General features: G+C 40.2%; 1 protein-coding gene across 3 annotated transcripts in view; it reads right to left on the bottom strand.

The window, feature by feature from the left end:
• The window catches only part of PFKFB4 (6-phosphofructo-2-kinase/fructose-2,6-biphosphatase 4), a 61,960-nt gene that overhangs the window by 6,149 nt on the left and 29,602 nt on the right, over positions 1 to 26,209 (bottom strand). Inside the window, exons 1-10 of one of the 3 annotated variants that reach the window (XM_063426494.1) lie at positions 19,531 to 19,825; positions 11,839 to 11,955; positions 10,849 to 10,945; positions 10,081 to 10,147; positions 9,364 to 9,438; positions 8,044 to 8,100; positions 7,564 to 7,685; positions 7,108 to 7,315; positions 1,175 to 1,321; positions 455 to 559 (exon numbers count right to left, since the gene is read on the bottom strand). In XM_063426494.1, coding sequence (XP_063282564.1) covers positions 455 to 559; positions 1,175 to 1,321; positions 7,108 to 7,315; positions 7,564 to 7,685; positions 8,044 to 8,100; positions 9,364 to 9,438; positions 10,081 to 10,147; positions 10,849 to 10,945; positions 11,839 to 11,955; positions 19,531 to 19,630 — 1,095 coding nt within the window. In that variant the 5' untranslated portion in view covers positions 19,631 to 19,825. Of the gene's footprint in view, positions 1 to 454; positions 560 to 1,174; positions 1,322 to 7,107; positions 7,316 to 7,563; positions 7,686 to 8,043; positions 8,101 to 9,363; positions 9,439 to 10,080; positions 10,148 to 10,848; positions 10,946 to 11,838; positions 11,956 to 19,530; positions 19,826 to 26,209 lie in introns of those variants that run through there. The other 2 variants (XM_063426495.1, XM_063426496.1) reach the window with 2 other exon arrangements.

Here is a 26,209-nt window from a genome sequence, read left to right as displayed (position 1 = left end):
GTAAATCTAATTCCCTGCCATCAGGTGCATCTTTGGAGTTACAGACGGCACTTGAAACATCCACACATTTCAGATGTATGTGGTATTTGTTTTGTTCATGTGCACAACTGTTATCTTTGATCATCTGTGGGGTATTTGTTAGTTAATGAGTTGAAAAGTGTTGTAGGTAAATTAATTAAGTCCTTTTTGGTTGTTTTGAAGGCCAACTGAAGGTCACCAGAAATTTTTTTTTATTATTATTATAATCCTTGCAGCATGTGTTCTGTGAAAGTAGGTGGCAGATTTTCAGGTATTTTTTACACATACTTCCTTTAAAAAAATAAAAATAAAAGCCATATCTTTGTATTACATGTGCAAGGATTCTTAAAAAATAAAATAAAAGGTTTTAGGTTTCGAAGTACTATTTTGGTCTCTGGGTTCAACCATCTGCCTTCACACTCAGAGTCCAACTTACCTCGCCTTTTGGGTATCGGTATCTGTATTTATCCTGATCTCGCAGAGCAAACTCCAGCGGGTGGGATTCCTGGATCTCTTCATAACGCATTTCCTCGCACATTCCCTGAACAAAGAGAGGGAGATCATGTTAAAAATATAACAGTCTTAATCTATGGATATAACCTATCTAGGGAGATTTACTATTACAGTACTTTGTGTGGAAAGAGGCAGAATTAACAGGAAAGGCTAGTACAAGCAGGCCAAGCATTTGTCATTGGCTCCAGAACATGCTCAGGCTAAATTACAAAGATGTAATGAAGAAGATTACGAATATCTTAATCAGTTATTGTGCTACCAATGAATGAAAAAAAAGGGATTTTTTTTTTAATATTTCTTATGCCAGCTGCTAATCCAGATTAAAAGGTTAGAAACCATTTGGTCATTACATTTTCCGAACAATATATGAAATTTAGGACATGGATATTTTTATTTTACCAAGTGATCCACATTGAAGGGACTAAAAATAAAGGACAACAGACCAGGCTAGGCTTCGAAGGAAAAATAATAATAAAAAAATAAAAATGTTAGTTTTAAAACAAATCCAGTACAAACATGCAATAATGTAAACCCCAGCAAAATCAACAATCTACCCTGCTTTTTTTGAAAATTGGAATTTCAAGCACAAATGAGTGAATGTCAGGGGAAATGTTAAAAAGATAAATTATTAAAGTCTGCTTACAGCATCAATCTCATTTAACGTTTTCCACTGCTCGTAGGGAACTCCCAAGGCTTCTGCTGTCTGAATAGTTCTCTTCATCTGACTGGTCCAAACCTTTAAATCATGAATGTTTTGTTCATGTATATACCGGGCCAGACATTTCGCAAACTGCAGGGAACAGATTAAACAGATACTAATGGTTAAATTGTCTCATTTAAATGGATAAACATAGAACTATAGGCAGAGGCGGCTCTAGACTTTATGAGGCCTTAGGCGAAACTCAAACATGAGGCCCCACTAACAAAAAAAAGTGTCACATATACACACTGATGCACAGTTTACCTGTGTATGTGCCTGAGAGTGTGTCTGACGGAGTATCCTTGTGTGTGAATGTATGTCTCTGTGAGCATGTTTGCATTTTTGTCTGAGACCCTATGTGTATGGGGTAGCTGCTTGAAGTGTGTTGTGTGTATAGGAGGGTGATGGTGAGAAGGAGAGGCGGGTGATGGTGACAGGGAGGTGATGGTGTGGGGGGTGATTGTAATGTGAGAGGGGTGACGGTAATGTGAGAAGGAGGGGGGGTGATGTGAGAAGGAGGGGGGGTGATGTGAGAAGGAGGGGGGGTGATGTGAGAAGGAGGGGGGGTGATGTGAGAAGGAGGGGGGGTGATGTGAGAAGGAGGGGGGGTGATGTGAGAAGGAGGGGGGTGATGTGAGAAGGAGGGGGGTGATGTGAGAAGGAGGGGGGTGATGTGAGAAGGAGGGGGGTGATGTGAGAAGGAGGGGGGTGATGTGAGAAGGAGGGGGGTGATGTGAGAAGGAGGGGGGGTGATGTGAGAGGGAGGGGGGGGTGATGTGAGAGGGAGGGGGGGTGATGTGAGAGGGAGGGGGGGTGATGTGAGAGGGAGGGGGGTGATGTGAGAGGGAGGGGGGTGATGTGAGAGGGAGGGGGGTGATGTGAGAGGGAGGGGGGTGATGTGAGAGGGAGTGATGTGAGAGGGAGGGGGGGTGATGTGAGAGGGAGGGGGGTGATGTGAGAGGGAGGGGGTGATGTGAGAGGGAGGGGGGTGATGTGAGAAGGAGGGGGGGTGATGTGAGAGGGAGGGGGGTGATGTGAGAGGGAGGGGGGTGATGTGAGAGGGAGGGGGGTGATGTGAGAGGGAGGGGGGTGATGTGAGAGGGAGGGGGGTGATGTGAGAGGGAGTGATGTGAGAGGGAGGGGGGGTGATGTGAGAGGGAGGGGGGTGATGTGAGAGGGAGGGGGTGATGTGAGAGGGAGGGGGGTGATGTGAGAGGGAGGGGGGTGATGTGAGAGGGAGGGGGTGATGTGAGAGGGAGGGGGTGATGTGAGAGGGAGGGGGTGATGTGAGGGTTGATGGTGAGGGGGGTTGATGCTGAGGGTGGTGAGGGGTGATGCTGAGGGTGGTGAGGGGTGATGCTGAGGGTGGTGAGGGGTGATGCTGAGGGTGGTGGGGGTGATGCTGAGGGTGGTGGGGGTGATGCTGAGGGTGGTGGGGGATGATGAGGCTGAGGGTGGTGGTGCTGAGGGTGGTGGGGGCTGATGCTGAGAGTGGTGTGGGGGGCAGTGAGGCTGAGGGTGGTGTGGGGGGTAGTGAGGCTGAGGGTGGTGTGGGGGGTAGTGAGGCTGAGGGTGGTGCGGGGGGTAGTGAGGCTGAGGGTGGTGCGGGGGGTAGTGAGGCTGAGGGTGGTGCGGGGGGTAGTGAGGCTGAGGGTGGTGTGGGGGGTGGTGAGGCTGAGGGTGGTGTGGGGGGTGGTGAGGCTGAGGGTGGTGTGGGGGGTGGTGAGGCTGAGGGTGGTGTGGGGTGTAGTGAGGCTGAGGGTGGTAGTGAGGCTGAGGGTGGTGGGGGTAGTGAGTCTGAGGGTGGTGGGGGTAGTGAGTCTGAGGGTGGTGGGGGTAGTGAGTCTGAGGGTGGTGGGGGTAGTGAGTCTGAGGGTGGTGGGGGTAGTGAGGCTGAGGGTGGTGGGTTAGTGAGGCTGAGGGTGGTGGGTTAGTGAGGCTGAGGGTGGTGGGTTAGTGAGGCTGAGGGTGGTGGGGGTAGTGAGGGTAGTGAGGCTGAGGCTGGTGGTGGGGTAGTGAGGCTGAGGGTGGTGGGGTAAGTAGAGGCTGAGGGTGGTGGGGTAAGTAGAGGCTGAGGGTGGTGGGGTAAGTAGAGGCTGAGGGTGGTGGGGTAAGTAGAGGCTGAGGGTGGTGGGGGTTGGTGAGGTTGAGGGTGGTGGGGGTAGTGAGGCTGAGGGTGGTGGGGGTTGGTGAGGCTGAGGGTGGTGGGGGTAGTGAGGCTGAGGGGTAGTGAGGCTGAGGGGTAGTGAGGCTGAGGGTGGTGTGGTTGGTGAGGCTGAGGGTAAGGCTGAGGGGGGTGAGAGCCTACCTTTCCTGGTGGTCCAGTGTGGGCTCCCTGGTGGTCTGCTGCCTTCCGGTCTGCAGCTCCACAGAGCTGCAGACCATGTAATCTCGCGAGATGTCAGAGCGTTGCCGTGGTAACCCGCGGCAACGCTCTGATTGGCCGGTTCTCGCGAGACACATGGTCTGCAGCTCTGCTGACTGCGGAGCTGCAGACCGGTGTCTGCGGTGGCCGGGCAGCCAGGAGGGGCCTCGCACCCGGCGGCATACCTGGCAACCCGCCGGGCCCCCTCCTGGTGTCAGGTCCTCGGTCACTGACCGAGGACCTGACACACTCTGCCAACAGGCGGTTTAGGCGGCCGCGAGGCCCCAGCCAGCGCGAGGCCTTAGGCGGCCGCCTAAACCGCCTAATTAGAGGGCCGCCTCTGACTATAGGTACGTACAAGGATATCATTAAACAAAATAAAAATCTGAAGACTTAAACCAAGTTAACTGCTAAATAAATACAAACTGTAAAACAAAAAATGTAAGAACTGGAAGCATTGAAGTAATCTCAAACAAAATCAGAGAATATAAGAACACGGACAAGCAATAACTTGGTAGGTTGCAATTCTCAGGTCTGAAGATGTGTATGTCAAGGAGTACAATGGCGTACAATGAAATAAATAACTTTATTCTAAAATCACAACTACATTCTAAAAAGGCCAAGCACATTTAATGTGAAATTGTTTAGTTTTAAATCATTTTCAACTGGCTTTTAACCTAATTTCTTACATGATATATCAGTGATTGAGATTGATTGTAATAGAGTGTTTATAACTCACACAACATTTGAATTGCATGTAAACCCTCCCCCCTCCCGATTCCAATAGATATTGAAGTGAGAAAGAATGTCCAAATCTTCCACTTTAGTGGCACAATACTAGAAGGACAATTTGCTTCCTTTTAAAAATGATGAAAATGTTAAAAAAAAAAAATGTGTTGCCTTATTTCTTGGGAAATTTGTATTACCCCAGATACATGTGCCAATATTGAGGTATTTGAACACCCACATAAATGTCTCCACGGAAGTTTCTAATAATTTGTCAACATATTACACATCGATGTTCTTGCTAGATATGGAACAATTTTAGCAATCATTACACAAGTTAGTTAATCTAGTAACTAAAACAACCAGGGCTGTAAGTGAGGAAAAGAAAGGCGGCCAAAGGTGTTTAAACAGTCACTCCATACTGAAGTGTTTTATGTATCTGGCAGCTCTTGGCAATTGGCGGTAGAATAATCATTCCTGACTGTCACTTATATAGCTACAAAGGTTTCCTATCAATTCTGTTAGTTCCACGGAGCTTAAAACGGGAGCTTCAGGAGCGCTAAGCTCCCTCTAAGTGAGCTTTACAGAAGTTTCTGATTGGAGAATACCTCGGCACAGAAATAAAAAAATAATACATGTATGCTTTCTTTAGGGTACATCTACTGAAAATGTATTTCTTTTTATCTCCCCAAATGGATGTTCCTTTGAAGGACAAATTGTTTTGACAACATACACAGTTATCGGTATTTAAGGTTAAGAGAGGCATTTAATATTGACACACTATGCTCCAGAGTCAGTGGACTAATACATACATATCTTCACAATAGGCAGTGGAGCAGTGAAACGAGTGACTGCACAAGAGGCTTTAGTTTATGAGCAAGAATTCACAACATTCCTCACATCGGTAAGTAACCTCGGATTGTGTGTTGTGTTCTTTAAAAATGTATGCAGCCTTTAAATACCATGAAGCATTAAAAGCATCTTGTAGGGTAAGGGTTAATGCCGTAGCCTTGGCACTTTGCCTGAGCTCCATGTTGCAAAATAATCTGAACTCTCCACTTAGGACTGCTTGGTAGGAGGGACTGGTTATTGCAAGCGTCTAAGCTTATCAACTTCCAGATACTATATCTTGTTTATACATACATAATAAATGAAGTTCAGGATTTCAGAACTTTACTACACTTTTTATTTATATACTAAACATGCACAAATCATTAACCAGCTGAGTGCTAGAGGTGTGACTAAATAATTTCTCAGGATCATTAAAAGTGCTGAGTTGAAAATAAATAAATAATACAATTATAGAAGGTTTCAACACACACCTCCCAAAATTGAGAGCTATGTAATCGGAAGGGGCGGGAGGACCTTCTAAGGGTCATTGCAGGCAACTTGCATCACTGGCAAAACCCATAATGACCAGGTCCTCTGGGAATTAGGAGTGCCCACCCACTGAAGAGGACATGTCAGCCCCGTGTCAAGCACTCCTCTCAGCCATCTCTACATTCCGGACCACGTAGAGAGTGCATGCATTAAAATGGTTTGGGGGACAGTTCCCTGGGTTCCCCGAATGCAAAATAACAGGTGAAACTAAATTAGGATGGTGGGACTGGCCCTAGAAAGCAAGACTGTTGTGAGCCCCTTCAGGATAGGAGACAAAGAAAAGATTTACCAACAATACAAGGGAAAAATCTAAAATGCCAAACCTTCTAGTAAGGTGACATCCCTTCATTGTGTAAGAAGCACACTGTATAGTGAGTAAAAAATGGGTCGCAAGAGAATACTGAGAACGGGCAGCAGCTGAAATAGCCTGCCCTTCGGTCGGTCCCCACTCAGTTCTCAAGCTGTTTTTTTGCTCATCTTGTGCCATTACAGAGAGAACTTCTCTGAAACATATCAGACTGGCCCCACCCATACGGGCAGTCCAGATCCGAAATGCCAGCAAGTTCCCTCTGCACGAGAGACACAGCAACCCCAGACGATCGTTTCAGCCTTGTTAGGCATCATCAGTGAGGCATAGCTGATGTCTCCCTAGGCACCGTGAGCAAGGGGTCCACGTCTGGATTATCCCTTAAACTTGTGGAGAGTAAAAAATGGATCGCAAGAGAATACTGAGAACGGGCAGCAGCTGAAATAGCCTGCCCTTCGTTCGGTCCCCGCTCAGTTCTCAAGCTGTTTTTTGCTCTCGTGCAGAGGGAACTTGCTGGCATTTCTGATCTGGACTGCCCGTATGGGTGGGACCAGTCTGATATGTTTCAGAGAAGTTCTCTCTGTAATGGCACAAGATGAGCAAAAAAACAGCTTGAGAACTGAGCGGGGACCGACCGAAGGGCAGGCTATTTCAGCTGCTGCCCGTTATCAGTATTCTCTTGCGACCCAATTTTTACTCTACACTGTATAATGAGATTTACGCACAAGCCAATAGTCAACTAAAAGTTACTTATTGGTCATTTATGGTTTAAAATAGTTACTAGGTTTTATAAAGATGCCCTGCTTGGCACTGCATGTAAATTACATTAACGTCTCTATGTAGATTCAAGTCACAAGGGTATCTAGAGGTCGATTCCAGAGTTTATAGAACTACACCACCCATGATGCTTTGCCATCCCTAATGTTTGCAAAGCATTATTGTTGTTGTTCTGCAACAGCTATAGCCACCCCTTATTATATACCAATTCAGACATTACACTTTAATATGGTTTTACTAAATTTACGCTGGCACATTATGTTCTGCGAAGCTTAGACAGGGTTTCTCACATTATATTTTTCCCTGTTTGAGCTAAAGTACCTCTTTTCCCCGGTTAGAAAGCCCTGAGTCTCCTCCAATGCGGCCCTTCAGGTTTAGATCACTCTCCCCGTGTCGGCACAGGTATATAGAGCGTGGTGTAATGTGAATATTCATGAGGTAGTAGACAATACGGCTCTGGATGTGATCCACGACACGGTTAACAAGGTATCTACGTCCAACATCCATGATCTTAATATAAGACAAATCCCTGTAATACAGAATAGGTTATGTGAACCATCTTATATACAATTTAAAAATGGCAGAGGCCAAAAAGTTCCTAATTTGAACAAAATAACAGGTTAGATATCTCTGTTAACCACTATGTTACCATTACTTCACTTCATTACTGTCACAAGCAGATGCGTTGTGTTCCCAACATTTATAGTCAGTATTCCTTAAGCTGCCTAGTGAATATGTTTTTGATCTGAATTTCACTGCGACAGCAGGAGTACTTACTTGTCGTGGACTTCATCCAGCGTCTCGTATGAGTTTTTGTAACTGTCGATCCTTTTCATGAAATCCTCAGTAGCATCCTCGCTGCTGCAATTAAGATAGTCTGGGCTTCCCAACTTCACTTGCTGAGAATTAAATACGACAAGAACATTAGTAGGAGAATTGTACAACCCAAGTGCCCAGCCCAGTTCTCCTGAAATATGCATAATTTCAATAATCTTCTTCGTAAGTGGTTGTGGAAATATCTATGTTTGTGTTTTCACAATGTCTTATGTTTTGACAGTTAAAATACACAAAAAGTGAAATTTCTACACAAGTTGAAAACAAACAAAAATTAACCCACTGTCCATGACTGCAGAAATAAACAGATGCGGAATTTCACATCAGTTCACAATGGACCTGAAGATTTCTTTAATTGAAAGGATGATTACTACGAAATGGTATATATGGGCAAGGTTATATCACACTCATGTTGGCACTCACCACAATGTTCTCCGCAATAACTTCAGGATCCATACATATAGATTCCACAAAGAAAGTCTTCAAGCAGAAACAGAAAAATACAAATGTAAAAAAAAAAAAAAAAATAAGTTATATGATAAATATTTGTAAATCAATACATTTTAGTAGTTCTCCTTTAAAGGTTGGCTGGAGATGCACTAAATCAATCCACAAGAAAGAAAGTACTAACTGTCCAGACACTTTTACTGGGACAAACATTGGTTATCTTCTGGCATGTGGCTCTGCCGGAGATGGGATTTCATTAAACGATAACTGTCAATTCTGAATTCTGTAGCCAGTGTTAAACAGAGCCCTATAAAATACAGTTTGTGCAGGACACTGGAAAAGTTTATTATGTGACCTACCACTGTCTATAAGCAGAACGGGATTTCCAAAATTCAAAAAAATTTCCCCAGGATGTTATTATTGTGTCTTCCATTCCCCCATTTTCCCTTATGTAAAATATTATGTAAAGTATTAACAAGGACAGCCACAAGATAGAGAATGTTTCTTTTCCCTGCTGTCCCTAATTTACTGGACCATTAAGCAACCAAAAAAAACCATAAGCATTGTGCGGCTTTAACCTGCAGTAAAGACGCGATGGTGTTTATGAGATAATGCAGTGGTTCTTAGGTCATTAGATTGGGAAACATTTCTTTAGTTGGAGATTTACCTCACTCTCCCATTTTTCAAATTTAATATTATAAGAATTGAAATAAAAATCACAAAACACCTTTATTAAACTCTTTCCAGTTTGAAAGATGCCTACATAGCACTGGAGAAAGCTCTGCCACTGCAGGAAACAACTAACTGTGCAGTTGCCTAGGGCTTGTCGAACTACGCTATATTGTCCCCTACCAAAAGGGAATCAAGTGAAGGCAAGCTTGAGGGAGAGTCTCAGTGAATATTTCATATTAATCGTGTGGTTTCCAGGAATAACATAAGCAGGATTCAAAGGAATTAAACTTTAATAGGGGTAAGAAAGAAAGTGGATTTATATACAGAATATAAGAAAAGCATGATTGTAGCAAAGTGTCTGAATAAAGGGTGTTCATTATATTCAACCATATACCACAGCTGTAGTCCCACCTAGTGTTGGGGTTTGGTAATTACGCTCATTATGCAATGACGTAAAATGTTATGCAGACTTCAAGAACCAAGAGCCATGTGAGGAATACTATTTAATAGACTAATTTGCACATTATAATAGGACTGGGATCAGTGACAAATAGTAGACTAGAATATTACAGATTAACATTGGTTATTGAGACTTGTTTGAATAAAGCTATTACACAAACTTACTTTGAAACCGTTCTGATCTGCAAATTTGAGGATAGTTTCCCTTCTTTCCCTAGTTGTGTTTGTTGCATCAAAAACCTGATGGGAGAAAAAAAAAATCATGCATAAATATATCAGACATGTATTTCTTAGCAATTAGCAAACCTCTCGGTCTTGTTTAATCATAGTCTGTGAATTTTAATCAGCAACACGGCCAGGAGCGTTTTCAGAAGTGCTGTAATAATCTTAAATAAAGCACTGGAAAAGTCGTCTCTTCTAGTCTAAATTTAAAGCGGCAGCAGCACATAAAATATTTGGCATATGGTAAATACCCTATAGTAAATTCCTACAGTACAGTGGTCCATAACCCAGTCCTCAAGTACCCCCTAACAGTCCAGGATTTAGGGATTGCTCAGTTTTGTCTAAGGTGTTCTTAGAAAAAAAAATAAAAAATAAAAACCTTTAGACACAACAGGGTAATCCCTAAATCCTGGACCAGTAGGGGGTACTTGAGTACTGGGCTGGGAACCCCTGCTGTAGTAGATTAGTCATCATAATCTTTTCTGAATGAAGTTATTTGTTGTACTGATGTTTTTAACATGGATTTTAAAAAAATGTATTATCATACTGTTGATTTAAGTAAAAGGGAAGCAGAGTTTAGATCAGAATATAGAGGAACATGCACTGCAGTTACGTTACATAAATATACAGATATTTAGCTACAACTTGCTAAATACTTACTGCTACGTGACCACCTTCCTCTCCCAGATAGCGCTCAACATCATTTAAAGCCAATATGGCACACTGCCTGCAACAACAACAAAAACAAGATATATATAGAAATCGACTTTTGCCTGTTTTACAAATAGGACAGTGTGCTAAACAACCAGATTAAATTACATAGAAACATAGAATGTGACGGCAGATAAGAACCATTCTGCCTATCTAGTCTGCCCAGTTTTCTAAATACTTTCATTAGTCCCTGGCCTTATCTTATAGTTAGGATAGCCTTATGCCTATCCCACGCATGCTTAGTAGATTAGTAGAGTTCTGCAGGTTTATAAATTTGCACAATGGAGACAGGCCATCTAGCATTAAAATAGCTATACTTTATAGTGCAACAGGTGATTTGTAGAAAGTGTGGGTGACTGATTTAGCTGTTGACTGGACACAGAATGCTTTGTGTGCAATCTGGTCGCAGGACATGGTGCAAAAGACCTCAGAAGAATCTAAAACCCTCTCTGCCAGGAATGCAATAGGCAATGAATCTATGCCGATAATGATCACATGTAAAGCCATACCGCAACTTGTGGTAATAACGCTTGCAAACATACTGATATTGTGCCAACAGGCTGAGGAAATGTAAGCCAGCTAACACAGTGTTAATGTAAACACTGAGAAACAGACACGCACTATACAAGCTGTGCAGTTATTGCTGGAGACATCAATATACAGTATACTTTAGTAGGTATAACCTCCATGATTTACACACAAATCTCGCTCACTCACTTTCGCACTTTCTGCCCTTCCTCGTTGTCTGGAAGAAAAAATTCAAACGATCTGAAACTCTTCACGAGATCCCTCCGGTACTGGCCAACGTTAAACTCTACAAGAGAAGGAAAGCACAAAAAATTCAAACAGCATTACAAAAATATCATTACCATTATAGTTCATTAAAGTAAATCACCCATTCTCTGTTCTACAGTTTTTATAACACCCTGGAAAACATCATCCTAAAGATGACTTCAACTATATTTTAGCTTATTGCCAAGCCATAAGACAGTTTATACATCTAGATCTCTGTAAATAAAAAAAAAGAAACAAGAGTATTCCTATAAATAAATAAAAAAAAAAGGGGGGGTGGGGAGTGGTGGGGAAATACTTCCTGCAGGGTGCTCCAAACAAATAGGGAATGCCAATCCATGGAGGCATCAAATGGTAGAAAAGAAATATCCAGACACACCTGAGATTTCTTCTAAAACGCAGTCTTTATTTGAAAGAAGAAAGTGGAGACAACGTTTTGGCTCCTCTCTAAACCTTTATCAAGACTTGATAAAGGCTCAGAGAGGAGCCGAAACGTTGTCTCCACTTTCTTGTTTTAAATAAAGATTGCCTTGATAAAGGCTGAGAGGAGCCAAAAGGTTGTCTCCACTTTCTTGTTTCAAATAAAGACTGCGTTTTAGAAGAAACCTCAGGTGTGTCTGGATATTTCTTTTCTTCCATTTGATGTCTGTAAATGTCCATTCTGTTCACTTGTATCTTGGTGGTCTAATCCCAAGACAAGACTCCTAAATATAAAACACAAATTAAATAATGAGATCTACACATCTATATACACTGTGATGTGTCTAATTTGCAGAGCTTCATTACAGTCTGCCAAAGCAAGGCCAAGATCAGTAAGTAAAAAACTTTTTTACTATTCCTTCTTAGGTTTATTTTTATTATACTGCCATTAATTCAAATTATTACCAATCTGTGCTTTTGGCCTACAGAACATACCTTTGGTAGGTACCCCGATCCAGTTCAGATAGCGGGTTAGTTTCTTAGATATATACGTCTTTCCTCTGGCAGGGAGGCCAACCATAACAATGAGGGTGGGGCAATTAGTCATACATACTACGAAGACAGAAAAAGATATGGAATGGTCATTAATACAATCAAGAACAAAAATCTAAAGAAAATCAAAGAGAAGAAGCAACAAATACAAAGTCCAGGTTGAAAGGTCAATTTGTTAACAAGTCAGGATAATCGAATTAAAAGTCCAAAGCGGTTTTTTTACATTTAAACAGGAATATATCCAATAGCATAGAATTACACCACTAGTTCTTATACCCCAAAACAAGTGGGTGCAAATACTGATTCCCTAATATGAACCCCTTATTAAGTTCCACAAAGAAAGCACCCTAGAACTTTTCGAGGTGAAAGTTTTTTTAATTGATGGATTTTTAGAATCCTTTAATAGTGATATGATACAGGGTTTAATATGCAGACACAGAAAAACAAACAATTTACAGAAGCAGGAATTAGCCGTAAAGCATGGGCTGGCGCTAGAGTAAATAATTTTGCAGTTTAAAACATATTTTAACAGTTGTAGTTGATCAATACTGTGGTGCTGCAAAGCAAAAATAAACAAGTAAATAAAAAAATATATTAGACATTAAAAGGAATGGTAGGGATAGACCGATTATCGGTTGTGCCGATTATTAGAGCCAATATTCTGCTTTTTTACCGTTAATCGGTATCGGCCTTGTAATTTACAAATATTACCAATAATTTACTTACCTCTCCAAGTCACCACACGCTGTCTTCTGTGTCCTGAAACTCTAGCCGCCGGCCAATGAAGCGCCTTCTGACCTCATGTCACACACGCCGTCAACAATCCCACTCCCATCAGTAACAGCACTGTGCATGCTGGGTTCTCAATGATCCCAATATGTACTGGCTGTCTGAGAGTGATAGGAGCGCGATTCGGGTCAGCATGTTCAGTTAATGCTAGATAGAAATTGCTACTTTTTCAAAACTTTAAATGTACAGATTATCGGCATCAGTTTTCAGCAGTAAGCCAGAAATACGATCAATAACTGTGTATCGGCATTGGTTCTAAAAAAAAATGATATCAGTTGATCTTTAAAGAAAGGGTTACTTTTCACGCCCGTGTATAACGAGCAATGTGTAGGCTAGTTTGCAGTTAGTTATGCTGGGCGTGTTTTATTATAATTCATCTTTAAAGATTTATAGCTTGGCCTTTAAACCCACTCCTACTATTCCTCCCTCCGAACCTCCTAACATGCAATAAATGTCTCCCTTTTTGTGCCAATAACCTAACTCTGCTTGAAGCATAACATGTATTGGGATTGGGTAGTTCAGCAGTTACATTTTTTACATTAGAAAGCTGAATACTAAAAAACTGTCCAAATCTCTGGCTGTACCCATATGGCCTTGCAGTGCAGGGATTTGAAGGATAATCTCATAGTGAAAAAATTGAAAGGGACACACAATGCACCATAACAATCACAGGTTATTGCAGTAGTCACTCTTCAGTTTGAGCGTTTTTCCTCAGACTGCCATCAAAATATTTATGGAGAAAGTGAAACTTTCACTATCTCAGTAGAGGAGTCAGGTTTTGTGTCCCTTGTGAACCGTTTATTTATTTTTAAATTCTTTATTTTTGTGAGTAAGTGCAATCATCACAGCATGACATGTGCTTTGCATGAACAGTAAATTGAACACAGAATAGATATGTACAGTAATACACATTGCAGGCATCAATTCAATTTTTGTAAGGTTAATGTCGAATAGGCCCTCTCTCGCTTAAAAGGGACACTATAGTCACTAGAACAACTACAGCTTATTGAATTTGTTCTGGTGAGTAGAATCATTACCTTCAGGCTTTTTGCTGTAAACACGGTCTTTTCAGAGAAAATGCAGTGTTTACATTGCAGCCTAGTGATAACATCACTGGCCACTCCGCAGATGGCTGTTAGAGATCCTTCCTGGGTCATGGCTGCCTAAAATGCATCCAAACATTCAGTATCTCCTCCCTCTGCATGCAGACACTGAACTTTCCTCATAGAGATTCATTGATTCAATTCATCTCTATGAGGAGATGCTGATTGGCCAGGGCTGTGTTTGAATTGTGCTGGCTCTGCCCCTGATCTGCCTCCTTGTCAGTCTTAGCCAATCCTATGGGGAAGCATTGTGATTGGATCAGGCTACCACTTCTGATGAGGTCAGAGGAAGTTCACAGGCAGAGGCAGCAGCTTCAGACTTGAATACAAGAAAGATTTTACTATCTTTAGGGAGGCAAAGGTGGTCAAGGGGGCTAGATAGTGGTTTTAACACTGTAGGGTCCCAGGAGGCGGATCACCTCAGGCACCTACCTTACCTACCAGATTCCAACAGTGAAGGACAAATAAATGTTTTTTATTTGTTTAGTTATCCCCTCCCCCACCCCACAGAGCGTAACCAGTGATTATATTTAGTTTGTTGTTTGCCATAACACGCTTGGATGTCACACGCATGTGCGACAAAATCAAGTGCACTGCAACCAGAACACATATCAATGAAGTGGTCTTGGTGCCTTTTAATGTAATTATATTATTTGTTTGACATATTTTAAAGCATTAAAAGAAAAGGATAAAAAAAGCCTTGTCAACTCCAGCCTGGTGTGTTTTTAAGCATTTAATAAATGGAAACAAAGTGACACAATAGCAGGAAAGTGGTACTATTAGCTAGGTTTTTTAAATCTTGGTCTCTAAGATTAGATATTGACTTTAGGTGCAATTAAACACAAGCACATGTAACCAGAAACGAAATACTTTACTCTGCAGCGCCCTGTTTGTACACATTCCTTATACAGCGCACACAAGATAACTCCTGAGATCACCAAACCTTGTACAGTCTTCAGGCAGCCAAAACATATTAGGTTGTCTTACGCAGCCAGCAAATAGGTCGACCCTTAAAGTCTTAGCTTGGTTATTTGGTGCAGGGTGCCTACACTTACATTTAAATGGATTTTACTGGACTGTAGAAATAAAGCATCATTTAAAACACAACTGGTTAATGTATTTACTGCAGATTACAGCAAACTAAACATTTTCTCACTGTCATAAAATGAAATGTATCTTGTCAAATTGTGCCTTCTTTCTTTCAACTTTAAGCCATAAACCTTAACACCTTAATGACACAACTTCTGGAATAAAAGGGAATCATGACGGAATATTTCCGCCATGTGTCCTTAAGGGGTTAAAGGAACACTTTATATGTTTCTTTACTTAGATGTTTTGTTTTATTGCTTCAGATTACTGGAAAACATGGGGAAGGAGGGAGATAAAATAAAACACCCTTAAAAGAAATACTATACTCTCAAGTGGTCTTCCTAGTAGCCACTAGTAGGCGCTTCCTCCTCATCAAGCCGACGGGGCTTTCGCATTAGGCCTTTCTAATCCAAAAGCATTGATGCAAGGCTGTCCTAGTGAGTTTTAGAAGATGCTGGATGTCCGCATGCAAAACATGAAGATGTCCAGTAGACTTTCACAGAGTTAAACTCCACAAAATAGCAGGCAGCGCCTCTTTTCGCTATCTGGTACACAACCAGACAGTCTTAACCCTGGAGTATAAACATTGTATTGTTCCCTGAAACAGCAATGCATTACATTGCAGGGCTAAGAGGACAGGGACACTGCATCCAGACCATTTCAATAAGTGCAGTGGTCTGGGGGCCTCTAATGTCCCTTTAATTTGAGTGCTGCGTTTTGCCACGCATGCCCACCTCCAATCAATTTGTTTCCTATAAGAAGCAATGGACTGGAGGAGATTTTGGGTGATGTCAGCTTGGGTCAATAGAAGGGAACCTATAGTCCCGAAAGCTACAGAGCAAGCATCTAAGACTAAATATAAATATGAAGGGATCGTTGTGCTTATCCTGTCCCTTTAACAGCTATTGGAAAGACAAATACAGATTTGTGATGACAGATTTTGTAGCCGTTACTATTGTTGCCAATGCACATGTTTCACAACTGGATAACATTTACCCTATAAATTACGATATAGTACAAAAGTCAGTCAAGAAAAAACAAACAAAAAAAAACCAAACCACAACAAACAAAAAAAAAAGTACATCCAGTATCATACAGAACAGCACTACCCATCTCGGTGTTCATGGCAGAAGTTGTTACATTTATTTGTTGCAAACAGTCATACTGGGGATAATTATCCAGACTAGAAAATGTTGATTTACAGTTTTTTTATGTATTTACTCACCCCTTCCCCCCACCCCTCAAAAAAGTTACGTGCTTACTCTCTCAAACTGGATTTTTTAATAACAGAGGTTTATGCTGTAGCACCATTTTACAGCCATGAAATGTAAACTTAGCTGCCAATGTCAAGGTAAACCTTGCTAAAGACACTCTGCCTTCTCTCAACCACAATTTAATGAAAAGCTAAAAAAACACACACAAGATCAACACAGTGAATATCATAATGTATCAGGTGAAACAAATAGTCTATGTAAGGTTTAAAAAAAATATAATATGTTAAAACATTATTTTAAACTAAAGTTCGGAGGATTTGCATTTAACATCATCTATGGAGGGGCCAGTGAGTAAGTAATTTCTTTAGCGCAAGAATACTTTAAAAATAGGCAGAAGATTGTACACGCTCTGCATACCTTCTTCCTGATGGGATTAGATTTGGTTCATAAAATATGGTTCCAGGGCTGCAGGACATTTAGACAGATGGGCGTTTTTCGGATCTGAGATTTTGTAATTCCACCCTGGATTACTAACACCTTTTTGAATGTGCACTCAACCACTTGTATATGTAGCAGAACAAAGTGTACTGGGAACACTAAAATACACTGAAAAAGAACAGTCCATCGTGAACAGATTGAAGACACAAACAAGCTGGTCCATCTAAACTGAACACACAAAAAAGATTTACAAAAAAGTGTGTATGTGTAAAATATTTTCCCTAATTTGTTAATTTAGGACAGTCTTAAATTCCTCCCAAATATTCAACATTCAATTGCAATTAATTCATCCTTTTGAAAAGCAATATTTTTCCAAACTTTCCACAGATGGTCTAATACATAATCAAAATGTTATCACTTCCAACCTGAAGGGAGCATTGCAGGCAGACATTAGATCTTCCTTTGTTACTGCGCCATTATTGGAAAATTCCCATTCTGCATTAGCGATATCCATTCCATCCAAGTCGGACAAAACTTATAACGATAACATGAAAGGGAAAATTCTATTTTTCCGATGTCTATGAAGAGTGACCACACCGCAGGCACCCATGTAGGTGTCTAACTGCCTGAAAACCTAGGACTCTTCAGTACCCCTTTAACTGAACAAGAAATTGTGGAGAAATAGATTAACTGGAAACCTCTCCAGCTTGCTTATTTTTATTTAGGTTCTTCACAATTCTTAGCTTTGAGCAAGCATACACTCAGTAATTTCCCCACAGAAAAATACGCGAGAAGAACTGTGTGAAGGATCTCAGCAAATTTCTGGAGGACATCATGGATTCCAAAAGTGAGTATGAGCCCAGGTCTTACTGAAAAAAAAAGTAAGTACAATTCCAACAGTACATACAGTCAAATAGCATATGTACTCTGGGATGTCAAAGACATGTGCCTTCCTAACATAACCCATTACTCAAACCATATATCAGAATATACCATGTAAGCTTTCTGTACGGGACACTTGACCAGAAACCTTTGCATACTGGAAAGTGGCCTGTGCAGAATTTTCAATAGTCTTCAAAAGTAACAGGATGAGAGGACAGGATTGGATGATGGAGGCTAGCATACCAAGGATTAACTTTAAGAAATACTGTTCTAACACAAGGGTACTAGAGTATGTGCACCAGGGCAGTCCTTGCACTATAACTATTATAGTGTGCTGTAGTGCTTGGAGTGTTTTAAGGAACCACTAAACTAAAATTATAGAGACCGATTTTCTCAGCCAATCCAAGGCTCTCTCAGAGAAAAGCATTGGGAGGCTAGTGCGCATGCATGACCAAACACTGAGCTAAGCTAATCAGATGGCCTCTCTAAAACCATCTGAATGAAATAGTGGAGGTTTTCTCCACTATTTCAGTGCAAGTGCCTCTAGTGGCTGTCAGATGGAAAAAAACCTAGAGCCAGATTAACCCTTCAATAAAAACCATTGTCATTCCAGCAGAATAGCAATGGTTTTAGCTGCAGGGTTAGAATGGTGGAGGGTTGCCTAAAGAGGTTTTTTAGGACTGTTAGAGCTCGCCTTTAAACACTACAGTTTCCAGTAGCTGATAGGTGCAATACGCACAGTTGTGGTGCTAAAATCATTTTTTACAAACTTTAAATAGGCTTTATTTAGCACAGGTATTGTTAAAGTGAATTCATCATTGCAATTTTAGATCAGGACAAAAAGTTGAGGGAAAAAAATTATTATATCCGGCTTTACATTTTATTTTATTATTCACACATTACTCAGACCCATAAAATGTCAAACAAATGCATGCTGATTATATTCATAGTTAAACTTTTAAAAATAGAAATATAATTGGCCAATCATTCCACGTAATGCATACTTATGTCCTCTAAAATTTCCGTGTATAACAAGGAAGTGAAACTCCACATTTTGACATCAGATAGACCTTGCTAGGGGTACCTTGAGTCAATCCATAGAACCCAGTACCATAACCACTCCAATAATTTACAGCACTTTTGGTGCATCGAGTGTCCCTTTATGAGAAAAAAAAACCTAAAAGAGGGTAAGAAAACAGCAGAAAAGCAAATAAACTAATATGGTAATCTATTTGTGGTTTATATTTAGTGAACTAATTAGGAGTGTATATTGCAAGAAATTGCAAAATACTCCCCCCCACCCCTTTGAACATCTGTTAAAAAAAATGTGCTTTGAACATCTGTTAAAAAAAATACAACATATTTAATAGTTCTTATTCAGACTCGTAGTTTATAATTTGACACAAGAGTTATAATAGATTGCAGTTGTTGCAAAAGGTATGACGCAAGAGTAACTCCGCTGTAAAGACGCAATGCTGTTTTCAAATGAGAGAGAAAAACCAAATAAATGAAATTAAACGAAGAAAGCTGTAAATCTAAACAGGCTGCAGAAGCTGCCGTTCTAAGCATGCAGTGAGGTGACCCGGCCCACATGTGTTCCCTTTCTGTCAAACTTATTGCATGTCGTACAGCATGGAAGCATCAGTAACTGTATCATTCCCAATACTGAACACACAGCCGCAGTGCAATGCAGACTTTCAAGGCGCTCACTGCAGCATGCACGTCCTAAATGCAAGCACTGTGACACTTGCCCTTGGAATAAGCAGGTCTCCAGTTTTCTGTGAGCATGCCGGCTGTGTTACTGGTTCATTGCTCTTGTTATGATGCACAATGGCCATTAATTTAAATCCTCATCCAATTCATGAACGAATGAAGACATTTCATTCTGACACCCGTTCCCTATAAAGAATTGCGTAGCATGGTCTTAGCTCTAAGTTATCAAGAATCACCCATCCGCATCACAGCATTTTAACTTCAGGTGGTAAGATTCAGATGCTGGGATATGGACGGACATTGTGCAGCCCCAGCATTTAAAGCTTAGCAGCCCTCTGGAACATTGTATTTTACTGTGTCAATCTGCAATGTAGGCTCAGGTCAGAAATCTCACGTCACTCAGTTACCTTTCCTCTGGGCGCTGTGCGGTACAGGATGTCCATTGTTATACGGAACCCAGATTTTTTTCAGTGGATTCTGGGTCAATTCTCGGGGAGACTCAGCCATCACTGGAACCAGCTGAGGGACTTCTCACACTGCAAAGACTGCTAGCAGGCAGTGAACCCACACATACACTACAGAGACACACACTTAACACACAGCATGCAGTGAGTTCCGACAAGACACATCACACCCTCTGTACTGATTGCACAAACGCACCATCTGTCTGTATGTCCTGAAAAGTGAGGGCCATGCAAACTCCTCCCAAGTGGGCGGTGGATCTTACCATATTTACATGTATAGAGGAGCTTCTGTGGATCTACCATAAAGACACTTAGAGAGGGGAAATCCCTGCACATTTTTTTTTTTTTTTACAATCACAACTAGTTATACAGCACCAACATGCTTTACAGCGCTGTACAACAGCAAACAAAACATTTCATTCTAAAAAGAACATGTATGACATACAAGAACAGAAGGTAAAGAGAGCCCTTCCCAAACAAGCTTACAATCTAAAAGTAATATTTAGATTGAAATAAATATCATTTAATAAAATGATAAAGTTATAACTTATTTAAGTTGTTGTTATTATTATTCAGAATAGATTTATTTAGTAATTGCACACTTATTTACTTTGTTTTCTTGTTTCTTATAAGATCCCATACTGGGGGTGTAAATACATGCACGCACCCTCCCTGGCCATCATATTTGTGATTTACTCATCTATTTATTTTACAGCAATTTAACCAAGGAATCTTAAGCCTCGGCCCAGCTTAGTATATGTATATATTACCACGGAACAGAGCTAAATAATACAATGAACACTGAGCCATCAAAACAGCCATTGTGGCACTGGTAATGGGCTTAAAGGGAAGTATTAATTCCCAGTATTTTAAATATTATATATGCCTGTATTTACTTACTGTCTATATTAAGCAAACGTGTTTTAGGGAAGTCCGAAAAAATACATTGTAGAAATCTACACATCTATCCTGGTACAGGGTGTTTTAATCTCGTCTGTCAATCATCGTTATAAAATGTTGCATTATTACAGCATTTAATATAATTTGTGGAAGAGAAGCAAAAACAATGTTAACACTTGCTAAATCTTCAAATGTTTTTATTCAAAGGACAGAAAGATGCATTACAAAATGTCATGTTAGCCATCCAAGGATGCTAGCAAAAGTATCATAATAGAAACAGTTTGTTTTACAGTATTCTAACTATACCTGGCATAGCAAGCAATGTTGGAAGGCTGTCTATCCATCTTATTGTATAAGATAAATAGGGGAAACATATAAACAGGAGTACAGTTAAAGTTATAAGAAAAAAGGATTCAAGAGTATGAAAAAAGGTAAAAAAAAAAACAAAACAAAACAGGACATGGAGAAGGAAATAAAACAGGGATTCAATTTGATATAAATCAGGGACAACTGTGAATCTTTCATTCATAAATACAGAGAAGTCCAGGGCTGGAGAATATATAGGCAAACCATCAACGCCATATTTTTGAGACATATAATAAAGTAAGAATTCTATAAAGAACTGGGATCAAGTAATATAAAATGGACCGCCACCAGGCATTTAATTTCGGTCACAGTTACTGCAGTAAGAAAGCCTTTTTTGTTGTTGTTGTTGCTTAAATCGATATATGGATCCATTTATTGTCCATTCTACTGATTTAATAGACAAAACAATTATGACTGAGGCCCTATAGTGCTTAAAAAGCTGTTTTTTCCCCCCTAGCAGCACAGTTTCCTTTTAACTTTACGTCTCCTGGCTTACCCTTGTTCCATGAGGGCAGCCATATTTATGCCCTGTTTGGCTAGCTGCACCATCAGCTAAGACTATGCAGAATTTCAACGGCCAAAACAGTCCCAGAGTGCATCTTGGTGAAGTTGAAGGTGAAGTTTTTAATTGGATTAGCAGTACTCCTGACCAGAGGGGACCTAAAGTTGTGTGGCCAATAGAACAAGGGTAATTCGGGAAATGTAATGAAATTGGTACTTAAAGGGGAATGTTACTGACCCACATATTTAACAAATATTTATTCACAATAGGTGGAAAATATTAAAAGTAGAAATCCACAATTTTTGTACTCTTTGCAACTGGGCACCTCCATCTCTGCTCTTACCACCTGGCAGTCAGTATAGAAAAGGCATTCAGATAAGAGGGGATATGAAACAATGTTTATACGCTTTATTTGAAATGTCCATCCAGACTTTTCACTTTCTGCTCTAAATAATGACTGAATGTTCTTACAATGTCCAATGATAAGTTATACATTTGTCAAGGCTTAAACAAAGCAGGACTGCAATAAATGGCTGACAGCGTCCGTGGCTGTATTGCCTATTGGCTTACTCCATAAATACAATAAACATGAAAAATGAAACAAAACAAAAAAATCTGCCCTTTATCTTACATGTATACAACTCGTGACATGTACCATTTGGATATGACATTGCATTACATGTCATCTACACTTTGGCCAACCCATCACTGGCAATGTTTAATTTAACACATCTCAATGCTTTGCAAACTTAATATTTAAGATCAATACTGCCAACCGTCTGTGGCTAAAACTGTCACGAATGCACACTACACCAAGCATTATTGTGACTTGAGTCTGGTAGTGAAGGAATGAAACTGCACTGTTTATCTGCACCAGACCAGGAATAATCAAAAACTCCCCTTAACACAGCCCACACTTAACTACAATAACATAAACAATAACACAGTGCTGCCACCACCAAGCAAATGTATACATTGGGTGCCTTGGTCCTCCAATCCAATAAGACTAACAACCCAAAATATGACAATATCTATGCAATTTCAAATTATTAGTAAATTAATTAATCTAACTCGATTCTTTACCAGACAGAGGCAGAACTTCATCAAGGCATATTTATTAGGAACAGAAATAGTCACAGAGTACACATAAAAACAAAACAAAAACTGATGACAAACTATTTACACCACCAACAGTTAAATATACAAAGGAGAAATTAGCAGAAAACCTAATTACTCAGATGTTAAACAGTACCTCCTGCCCAGGGGCTCTGGCAAGGAATGATGGTTACTCAAAATTAGAATTTGGCCCTCAGGAGCATGCCATGCATTTGATCGTCACCAAAACTATACCCGCTGCATTCATCTGAAGTTTCCAAGCCAGCCCTGAGGGTATTATAGCGAGAAGATGTACCTATAGGAGATGTAAGAGGCTGCCCCTTACGATTTGAGACAAATACCAATCTTGCATCTATGAATTTGCTGCAATTGATCAATTTTATATATGTGTAACACTTCCTACCTTTGACACATTACAGTGGACTTCACAATTCCTTCAGAATGTCTTAAGTTGTGCTAGCCACATTTAGACTCCTTTTGTAGAGTGAGCTCTCCACATTCTAAATAAGCACAACAGAAGGTATAATTGTTAATGTTTCCTTAGATAGGACTCTGGCAGACAGACAATGGTCTTCTGCCTGCTAATGGTCACTTGTACAGGCACATGGTATACTAGTCAGTTAGTTTACATTGAAACTCACTTGTAACATTTCACACACTGTGAAATTTCAGATGACCAACAATGAGACAGTGATTTTATTTTTCTTTAAAATAGAAGCCTCTAAAAAAAAAATCATAATTGCAGTATAGTTCCAAGCTAAGCATTACACAACAGAGGAATTGATCATTTTGCTATGATTGAGAATAACATGGAATAAGAGAATGATAATGGACCATTTTCCTGTCACTGACTGCAATGTGAATCATTTGAACTGAGCAGCCTCATAAAAAATGGAACATAGTAATGCAGCCCCGTAGAATAAATGCTTCATTTCAACACTACTCTAAAGTGTAGGGTTCTACCAAGAACTTCCACTATACATGCACTCTCACTTCTTAGCTAAAAATAAATAAAATAAAAAATAAAAAAAACAACAACATGATGACATGATGACGAAGTTTATTTCCCTAAAAGTCATGGGGAAAGAATGTCTATATTTGGCCTGGGAAGAGAGGCAACTAGATTTACCCAAATCTAACAAACAACTTATTTTCTTAAATGTACATTAAATGTTTTATGCTGCTAATTAAAGAACTAGAATACAATAATAGTAAAAAAACCAATACTGTTAAATTATCTTAATTTATTTTATAATTATCCTATCCTACAGCAGTCCACAATCCGCTCTTTTCGAGTGGCACAGATCAATTGTCCCCACTCTCCTTGCTAGCCATCCCCTGTATGACCACCTCATTTATATAGTTAATAATCCCAGTCACAATTAACATCGAAAAATATACAACAACATGTATGTGCAGCAGAGAATTGTGAAATAAAACACAAGCAACCACTTGTGTATATATTCTCCCTCTACACACTAGAGAAAGAATGCAAACATCAAAGTGAAAAACAAAACGTGGTATTGTGTAAAAACACTGTGAATTACCTATGGACTCTTGGAATCGGCAACCAAAAACTAAATATACCTCCCAAAAAAATAAAAAATAAAATAAAATAAGAATACAAAACAGTGTACACTGTTACATTAGTGAAATAAAATCTATATATTAAAAAGGTATGCACTCACATGTTTCAGAGCCACTTAATTCTGGCTCTGAATACAGCAGCAGTTGGTGTCTCAAGGTTCCCACCACACCTGCCTTTAGTAGAGACTTCACTTTGGTGGGGAATCCTCAAATAAATGGAAATTATGCCAGCAGTGTAGATAGTAATGCAACAGCAGACTTCAGAAAATTCAAGAATAAAACTCACGCGAGATGGAGCCTAAAGATCCAGCTCATGATGTGTCGGCTCTGTGTTACTAGGGGAAACACTCACTTTATCAAATTAACCCCTTAAGGACACATGACATGTCTGACATGTCATGATTCCCTTTTATTCCAGAAGTTTGGTCCTTAAGGGGTTAAGGTCTGGGTCCTTAAGAGGACTGGTCAAAACTTTTTAATGAGTGATTTATCTTTTCTACTACCATTACTAGAATTAGAAATCTAGGAAAACGTAAAATCCAACTTTGTTATCGTTTAACTTTTTTTATATTCCAATAATGACCATCTAACCTATTTTTTACGCTATTTCCAATAGGTTTGTCGAATAACCTTTTAATGAGAAACCCTTTTTAATTATATCAGTTTATGTTTGATAACCCATCTCATCTGTACTATCCCTTTCAATACGTAGCAGTTAACTTTTAGGGACGTTGATTAACCATTTCCGACCGTGACAGCTATCAGCTCAATATAGCTGTTCAGGTCAACAGGTTTGAACATCACCTAGCTGAGAAGGGTCTAGTGAAATATCCATTTATCCAAGTCACAATGAGACACTGATATAGAGGAACAAAATGTCAGAGTTAACTAGTATAGAGAGATAGAATGATAGGGCAAACAGATATAGAGGACGGGTAAGGCAGAGAGTGAGAGAATGCACGGGAACCTGAACAAAACATTAGGACATTAGTGCTTATAAATAGAGTAAATGAATAAATGTAATCCCAAATGTATGTTATCCTGCTCATGTGAAGCTACTGCATATAGAAGGCACTCAAAATCTCTGACCTTTAACAGTCCTGCTGCACCATCTAGTGGTCAGCAGAAGTAATGCAGAGAATTTGCTGCTACACATCCCTGCACAACTACTCTCCATGAAATGGTCACAGCATAGTCCAAAAATCACATCACAGGTTATCTGTATTTCATCAATGACATCCCCAATTTGGCCCCTCACACAACTCTCACTGAGGAATTTCACACATACCAAGGCTTATTAATATTCAAGAACCAAACAAACAACTATTTGTGGATATAACCACCATGGCCATGAGGCTTCTCATTGAGACTCAAGGTAGTTGGTTTCATATTTCACTAGACAGCATTGTGAACAATAAGAGCATTAAAGGAACACTATAGGGTGAGGAACACAAACATGTAATCCTGGAAGGGTTAAAACCACAGTTTATGTAGCTTGCCCCCACCCCCCCCCCCCCTTAGACCACTTAAAAGGTAATTAAACTTACCATATTTCCAGCGTAGCACAAGTCTGCCGACGCTGGCCTTGCCTTCGATCTGCCTTCTTGCTGACATCATCAGAAGTTATCACTTCAGCCAATCGAAAGCGGAGCAATGGATTAGCTAAAAATCAACAAGGAGGCGGGGCCAAACACCAGCTTGGCAAATCAGCACCTCCTCATAGAGATGCATCGAATCAATGCATCTCTATGAGGACAGTTCAGTGTCTGCATGCAGAGGGTGGAGACACTGAACGGCAGTGCTGCTTACTCTGCAGCACTGCCTGAGGAAGCACCTCTAGTAGCCATATGAGGAGTGGCCAGTGAAGTTATCACTAGGCTGTAATGTAAACACTGCATTTTCTCTGAAAAGACCGTGTTTACAGCAAAAAGCCTGAAGGTAATGATTCTACTCACTAGAACAAATTCAATAAGCTGTAGTTGTTCTGGTGACTATAGTGTCCCGCTAAAGATATAGAATGCACTGCATATAACAAATACAGTAAATATCTTTAAGAAAGGGCAGATCATATTCCTAAATCAAAATGTGTTATAGGTGATGTCTTGTTGTATTGACAGTACCAATAATAAGTTGATGCTGGTAAGTTGAAGT

This window comes from Pelobates fuscus, chromosome 7 (genome assembly GCF_036172605.1).
Source record: "Pelobates fuscus isolate aPelFus1 chromosome 7, aPelFus1.pri, whole genome shotgun sequence".
NCBI classification, from domain to species: Eukaryota; Metazoa; Chordata; class Amphibia; order Anura; family Pelobatidae; genus Pelobates; species Pelobates fuscus.
The sequence above is the reverse complement of the archived record's forward strand: the minus strand, read 5'-3'. Positions and strand labels throughout refer to the sequence as shown.